We start from the raw sequence: 7,956 nt of genomic DNA on the forward strand, positions 1-7,956 counted from the left end.
ATTGAACAGGACGGCAGAGAAACCAAGTAGAGTTAATATCTAAAATCAGATTAGTGAAAGACAAAATTCTAGTTGGTTGAATTCTAGTGGTGGCAGCAGCAGGTATATTTTGAGAATGGAGAATTTGAGAATTTAGATGGAGACTGGATCAAATATCAGTCAAAAAAATGTTAAAGTTCTTATGCTTACTATAAATAAATAAAATCAGAAGGACCTGGTTTAAAGAAAAAAGGTTTTGGTTAGTTTCAAGTTTAGGCCTCTATTTGGCAAGCTCTCCAAGTGATATCAGCAGGCTGTAATGAAGAAGGGTTGATAAATAATTGGTAATTAAAATCAGATGAGGAGAAAGAAGCTGACAATTTGGGGAGAATGCTAACATTTTAAGGAACAAAAATAGAATCAGTGAAGACAGAGGTCAGAGAAGGTAGGACAACAACCAAGGTTATGTGATGCTGTAAAAAATAGAAGTTTCAATGTGGCCTCTTTGATTTGATAATTTGTGGTATAAATCCAAAATAGTGTGGATATGGGTTGGAGAAAAAAAAAAAGAGCAAAAAAGAAAGTAGAGAGGTAAACTCAAATATGGGGATATGAGAAGGATCTGAAGATAGAAATGATAGAAAGACAAAGATCAAAAGCAAAAGTGGAAAATGAATTTTTCAAGGAAATCTGGAGATAAGGAAAAATATAAAAGTTCCTTGGGACTAATGAAGTTATTCTTAAAGAAATAAACTATATAAGAAATTCTGACAAGGAATCAGCTGAACACAAAACTGTTTAATAAGAAACTAGAAGATCTGCAATTTGTTCATGTAAAATCTTCATGTACTTTTCAATATAACAATGAAAAAATCTTTTTCTATTTCTTTGGGTATGTAGTTTAGGGAGGCAAACCTCTTCTTTGCAGTCTTAATTACACGAGCCCACTGGCCTCTTTGTCTTTGATATGGCAAGCACAGCACTTATTTCACTTAGACTGAATGCAAGTTCCAGATTGACTCAATTTTTACCTGGGAAAGTCCAACCTGAACAAACAAAATCCCTAAAATATTTTTGAGAGGTGGGCATTAAAAAAAAAAGTTAACACATATAAGTAAAAGGGACAAAAGAAAACTTTATTATGACAAATATTTGGGAGCTATAATATGTACAAAAAGGCACATGGTGCCAATTTTATTGCAGATTTCACTACAGTTAAAGATCAAGTTACACTTTTGTTAGTGGCCTGGCTAAATCTTGAATTACTACAGAATTCAGCTGTGCAATAGTGCTGATCTTTGCATGCTTACTGCTGGCATATTTATTCTTGATAGCCTGAAAGAATTAAAAAAAAAATTGGCAGACATTATGGAAAACAAATCACCAAACAAAAGACAACAAAAATGTTATGTACCTGTCTACAAAAAACTAAAACTACCCCTCCCCACACACCCTCTTTTCTCACTCAAATCATTTACACCTCTGCCTTAACCCAGAAATTCCAGCATAATCTCTCCGCTTTTCCACTTACCATGTGTTTTGTAAGCCCCCGGTTCACCAGAATCACATTTTTAGCCATGTGCTGCATTACAGGAAGAAGGGCTTCCTCCGTATAAGACATGTAGTGTTGGAGAGTTGGAGTCTATATGAGTCAACAAATCAAATGAAAAAATAACTGTAAAGCATTTAGCACACTGCCTGACATACAGTAAGCACTATACAAATTTTAACTATTATTAACATTAAGAGATTCTTAAATGCTAAACTACACTTTGCATAAAATAAAAACTGCTACCTAAATTGATAAACAGTTAAATATGTGTATGTGGGTGTGTATGTCCAGCCAAATATGACTGCTACTTGTAATCAGATATCGTTTTAGAGAAGAGATAGTGAATTGATGGATGTACAAATAAGAACTTACTTCAGAAAACTTGCTACTCAAATTCTATAAAGGATCCTCATTTCTTCAAGCCTCTCTCATTTGGTTTGGGGGTGAAATCAAAAGAAATAGTATCTTAATATTTGCTTTGTAAATCAGACTGGCCTTAGCAGATTTACAGGCTGAAAAGTCACCATAAAAATAAAAAGTACCAAGAAGTTCACTCAAGTATAATATGGAGTATAAAGGGGCTTACCCATTCACCATTATCAAGGACTTTCAATGCCAAGCAAAATGCACTTGCGGCAATTTGGGAAGGAGGGAAGTGGACCATATCATAGTCCACCATGGTGAGTTCCATCAGGTATTTGGCTAAGGTGTGCTGTTCAATGTCAACCTGGAATGAGAAGTCATTTTCTTCTTGGCAAAGAGCCCACTAAACTTTTGTTTGGAAACCACTTAGTCTAAGATGAAAAATATCAAATTCCATTACCAATCTTTAAACTTCCATGATCATAGCCTATTACCTTTATTTAGCCAGGCCCAATCAATATCAGGACAGGCTTCATACCCTATCCCATCTTTTTTTTTTTTTTTTTGAGGCTGGGATTAAATGACTTGCCCAGCTAGGAAATGTTAAGTGTCTGAGACCAGATTTGAACTCAGGTCCTCCTGAATTCAAGGCTGGTGTTCTATCCACTGCGCCACCTAGCTGTCCCCCTATCCCATCTTCTAAACAGGTAGCTTCTTGCTGTCTGCCTTACCAGTACCATTTCTGGACTTCTGAAAACTATGTTCTGAATGACTATTGGTTTTTTTTCTTGGGAAATTCAGCTCACAGTCCAAATTATTCTTTATATAAGTTGTTCTGAATAGTAAGAAAGCATCCTCTGTTATCTCACTGACCCTCACTCAGACAAGGCTTCATAGCAGATCCATAGTCACCTTTCTTGAGATCAAGATGAGACTTGATCAGCACCTCTTAAGATCTTATATACTCTGAAACTCTCTCTTTGACCACAATTTCCTATCTTTCTACATGCCTCACTCATCCCCAAGTCTGGTTTCTGCCTTCATCTTGATCTCTGGAGTTTTGCCAGATCATAAGGCATCCCTACCCCCAACCTCATATGTAGTTAATTTAATCCATAACAGTGGGATACAGGCCCTCAATCTTCAATAGTAACAAGTCCCTGTAAGTCTCTATCACACCCCCTTCCTCAAGAGCTACCAAGTGGAAACAAGACCACACCCAGCCCATGGCAATCCTTTCATTTGCTTCCTATCACATGGCTACAGAGATATTTGTAATAGGCACAAGCTCCTGAATTAATACCAATTGTTGTCTTCCAGGAAAGCTCTTCTATTTTACTGGATCTGAGGTCATTGCTACCAAGAAAACCCTTTCCAGATTCCCCTATCTATATGTCTTATTACACTTATTACAATTCTTTCACATAGGGATTGTCAGCTTCAGATCCCTATAACCGTTCTTGTCTATCAGGTTGAGCAAAGTTTAAGAAATATGAAATGTAAAAGGTTAGTATGACTATGGTACTTAAGGCCTGCTTATTTTAGACTATAACTTGATCCATACCACCAACCTAAATCAGATTTAACTCACCTCTCCAACCTTGGATGCTCGGCGGAGAAAGTGCAAGGGTAAAGGACGACCCAGACTAAAGTCTAAAGCTTTTAGAATCTTCATTTCCATCTGCCTAATCTGGTGCTTGCTGTAAGTGTGGTCAGTTACAAAGGCAAAGTCTCCAATTTCAGGTGGGTACATTTCTTCGTACTTGCTGGCAATGAACATGGCAGTAACACCCACCAGCTGTAGCAGTTTCTTAGGCACACTATTATCCTGCAAAATTGACCCATGAACAAGTTAAGGCAATGAGAGTGCCAGCCAAAAGAATGCAATGCAAACAGACTTCTGTTCATAACAGATAGTTTCTTCAGGGATTTCCGTGGCAGGCAATACTTGAGAGGCACTCAAGAGAAACACTCTCTCCTTTCCCCGAAAAACTTGGAGCTCAACCAGAGGATGAACACTAATGAGAAAACACTATTGGCAACTTTTGACCGACATTTGCTTTTTTATTTGTTCTCAGAACACTATTTTTAGTCATCTGTAGAAATAGCAGACATTCCTAACCACTAATAACAAATCTTAGAGCTTTTCCCCTCTCTTATCCTCCAGTGTTGGGAGTCTTGGGTAGCTATCAGTTCTAACTTCCTGTTATTTTAGGGTACAGAGTGACTTAAGTTTTATAGGATCTGCAGAAGTCAGAGAAACTTCACAATCACAAAGCAGGTGGGAAGGGAGAACTGTAATCCACTTAAAACCATAGAATTTTATATATTTGAGTAGCAGTGAATGAAGAATACTGTACCTAGAATTACATTAGTTGTGTAACCATGAGGAAGTTAATTTGCTTGATCCTCAAGACTCAGTTCCTCTCAGTTCCTCATCAGAAAAATGGGAATAAGATCTATCTTGAAGGGTTGTTATGGGATTCAAATAAGAATGTATTTAAGGGCTTTGCAATCTTTAACACCCTATATAAATGTCAGCTACATTGATAATTAGAGGCAGTAGTACTTATATTCAACACCTTAGGACACGATTACTTATACTCACCTGCATAAATCGGTCAATAATGGCCACAGTCATGTACATAGTCTCCTGTAGCAACCTGAATTTCATCTGCACTTGTACCAACCAGTCAATTAGAATGGCTCTCATGTTCCCAGTGACTTCTTGACCCACCAGATATTTTGGTCTGACTGCCTGCTCTTCCTGCATTAAAAAAAAAAAAGTATATATGTATTATCTTTTGGAATTATATTCCATGAAGCAAGAGTATCTTGAACACAGGAAACAACTGTACCCTGAAAGGTCAGTAATTGCTAATTGGCTACAAGTTCTTATGTCCAAAATATAATGTACATTATCTTTACATTAATCACTTAAACATTATTTTGCACTTCATTAAGGTTACTAAAAAAAAAAAAAAAAAAAAAAAAAAAAGTTGTTTCATCTCCAACTTGCATTCCCTCCAAGTCCCTAAAATAATAACAGGAAATCTGTTTAGGAAGATTCTAAGAGTACTGACCTCAAGTTGTCTAAGATAGCAATAAATATCTTTCACATATTCACTACAAAGGTTTGGATCAGCTGTATCCTCTGCATCAACATCTTTCACTGCAAGTATGACATCGGAAAAAGCTTGGCACAGAAATTCTTCTGCAGGTGCACATCCAGATGTTTCCATTGGGCTTGGGGATGGAGAATCCACCTGGTAACAGAAAGTTCTTGGAATCAATATTGTAATGGCATACCAGACTGCTAGCTGACTTTCTGAACATAACTATCCACCCACTATAGAATTATTGCTACATCGATTATTTGTTTTTTTTTTTTTCTTTTGAAAAAATTTTCAATGTATATTCTACGGCAGCATCTCTGGGAGTAATAACGTATCAAATATTTTGTAAAGCATTTGTAAATGTTTTGTAAAAGTCACAAGTTTGTTGATTCAAGATTTGCACAGCAGAAGCAAATATAAAACATTTTCAGCTTTTCCCTTCATTGACACAATTGAGATATATAATTATTGTCATGTAACCAACATCAAATGTAAACTTGGCTATACCTAAATTCTTAGTTGAATGGGTAGATAAGTCTATGTTAGAAAGGTTGTTGATTTGAATGGGAAGCAGGACCTTAAGGATAACTTCTTCCTCTCTGCACATAAGCAGGAAAAAGACAGTTCTAATTATGGAGGAGAGCATAGATCCTGTTTCTATTGTTCAGGAATACTTCACTTCACTACTACAAAAACACTCTTTGTCCCTAAAGATGAACATACAAAACACAATATGATCTGTTCAGTTGCAGTTGTATTCCATTCTTTGAAACAACCCCATTTGGGGTTTTCTGGTAAAGATAATGGAGGGGTTTGCTATTTTTTTCTTCAGTTCATTTTACAGATAAGGAAACTGAGGCAAAGGGACCAAGTGCCTTGCCCAGGGTCTCCCAGCTAATAACTTGTCTGAGGTTGCATTTGAATTCAGGTCTTCCAGGGCTCAGTGCACTACCTAGCTGCCCCCTCAATGTAGGATAACCAACAGAAATCCAGAGACTTAAAAAGAAAACATTACAACATTCTAATGGTACTGGTCAAAAGATATGAAGTGCAAACAAAGCCAGTGAACTTGGCCAATAGAAATTAGCAGAGTTTTTCTCCACCCTTTTCTCCACCCATTCAACACAATTCAACTGAACAAGCACCCTTCAATCCTAGAAGAAATATGTGGGAAATCAATCAAAATGACAATACCTTTGGGAATCAGTTACCTTAATGGGCTCAGGAATTAGTTTTTCCTCCTTAATAGGTTCAGGCTCAGGCATCTTTTCTACTGGTTTGGGGGCTTTTTTAGCAGCTGCTTTCGCTATGGGAGCTTTTGTTTCCTGAAAAGAAAGTAAGAAAAATGAAGGATTTTACAGTTGGAAGAGAGAGACTCATTCAGGAGAAGTGAAGTAAGGGAATTACCTTTTTCAGGGGTATTTTTGAGGGAGGTGGCTGCTGCTGCTCACACACTTTGTTACCAATATCACCCAGGGCCGTCCTTGGCCTAAGTCCAGGCTTGGAGGCGGCAGAGGGTACAGGCACTCTCTTGGCACCGGGAACATTGCCCTTCAGTTTATTCTCAGCGTTCATCTTCATGTTCTGCCAGACCCAAAAGCAATGACATCAGGAGACAAAATGACTAAAGAGTTTAAAAAAGTTTAACAACCGAGTGTGCAAGTGAACTTGTGTCAGCGCAAGGCTTACAAAGGTATAATGCAAACCTGGAAACAATACTCCAAGGCCCAGGCAAGAAAAGAGGCCCTCTTAGATTACAGCTAAACTAATCTAATGCCATCCCTTTTCCTCCCCTCCCCTCATCCCCCCCATCAATGCCCTACCAGTTTAGAGAGAGGAAGAAAACAGGACTTGTTTAGGGTTCTACAGCTAGCTTACGCAGGGAGGAGACCCCAGACTTCCCCAACCCCAGGCTGGTGACCTTCGAGCTCCACTGAGGCTGCTCCCCCCCAGACACAAGGGAAATCCCCAGGCTGGCTGGGTGTGGTGCCATATGCTAACCCACTACCCAAACTCTTTTCTCTCTTGGTTTTACCCTTTGGAAAATGAGGTTCTATTAGAAAAGTATCCACTCGTCCTGCTTCCGCCCACCCTAATTCCCTTTCCCTGGGCCCCTCTGGGCGTCCCCTCTCCCCTCCCCCAACCGCGGTCTCACCCCCCCCCGCCCCCCGTCTTCTACTTCCCTATACCGATGAGCTTACAGGTGTGCTCCCCGGCTCCCTCTTCACCAGGTGTTGGGGTGGGGGTGGGGGGTAGAACAAAGTGATGGGTTAGGAGCATTCGCTCCCCCGCTGAGAGCAACTCACCCTAGTAACACGGAGCGCCATGACTTCCACCTTTCCAGGCGGCAGCTAAACAAAGAAACAAACACACACACACGCAAACAGGGACAGAGAAAAGCACAGATAAATGGCAGTGCCCCCCCAGCCTCGGCCCCGGGACTGCAGAGTAAGGAAGCGCAGCAACAGCCGTTCGTTCCAGCACGCAGTGGCGAGCAGCAGCCCAGCCTGAGGTTTAAACCCCGCGCAACTCTGCACTCATTGGCTAGTTCGTCGCGTTCCTCCGTCCTCCATTGGCTGGTTGCAAGTTCCTCCGAGAATGCGTTTCCTTGGCGATCCCAGCAGGATGTTCGAAAGGAGGGCGGGACTACGGGACGGCGAGAGCACGGCGTTACTCACGTGGCGCGGCCTGACGCTGCTGCCCCTCCCTCGGAGCCCCCGACTACGGGCTCTACCGCCTAGACGTCCGGGACCTGACTTAGCGGTCATTCCCTGGTCACCCCGAGCTGCTTTGGGAAGAGGCCCGGGAGGTTGCAGGGAGGAGGTTACTATTAGAGGCGTGGCCAGCAGTTGGGGGCCCGAGGCTCGATAAACGTCTGTGAAGCTTTTGGTAGGCCCCGGGCGCCGCGTGAAGGGCCCGCAGGGCGCTCTCACCCTCAACTGGGGG

The 7,956-nt window shown here is 40.7% G+C and overlaps 1 protein-coding gene across 1 annotated transcript; it reads right to left on the minus strand.

Annotated features, from left to right (window-relative positions):
• Nucleotides 1–1,094: 1,094 nt before the first annotated feature.
• CCNB1 (cyclin B1) lies at nucleotides 1,095–7,543 on the minus strand. Its single transcript, XM_074282368.1, has 9 exons — nucleotides 7,317–7,543; nucleotides 6,418–6,594; nucleotides 6,222–6,335; nucleotides 4,978–5,160; nucleotides 4,503–4,661; nucleotides 3,486–3,722; nucleotides 2,118–2,258; nucleotides 1,511–1,621; nucleotides 1,095–1,314 (listed from the first exon to the last, which is right to left on the minus strand). The coding sequence occupies exons 1-9, from the start codon at nucleotides 7,335–7,337 to the stop codon at nucleotides 1,207–1,209; spliced, it is 1,251 nt and encodes a 416-aa protein (XP_074138469.1). The 5' UTR covers nucleotides 7,338–7,543; the 3' UTR covers nucleotides 1,095–1,206.
• Between the last annotated feature and the right edge of the window lie 413 nt (nucleotides 7,544–7,956).

This window comes from Sminthopsis crassicaudata, chromosome 1, assembly GCF_048593235.1.
Source record: "Sminthopsis crassicaudata isolate SCR6 chromosome 1, ASM4859323v1, whole genome shotgun sequence".
NCBI classification, from domain to species: domain Eukaryota; kingdom Metazoa; phylum Chordata; class Mammalia; order Dasyuromorphia; family Dasyuridae; genus Sminthopsis; species Sminthopsis crassicaudata.

What these genes read in the sequence shown, in the direction of transcription:
- CCNB1 (XM_074282368.1), bottom strand. Translation starts at nt 7,337, where the DNA reads ATGGCGCTCCGTGTTACTAGG. An exon ending in TGGCGCTCCGTGTTACTAGG is followed by an intron (nt 6,595 to 7,316) that starts GTGAGTTGCTCT and finishes TGGGTCTGGCAG; the next exon opens with AACATGAAGATGAACGCTGA. An exon ending in TCCTTGATAATGGTGAATGG is followed by an intron (nt 1,622 to 2,117) that starts GTAAGCCCCTTT and finishes TGACTCATATAG; the next exon opens with ACTCCAACTCTCCAACACTA.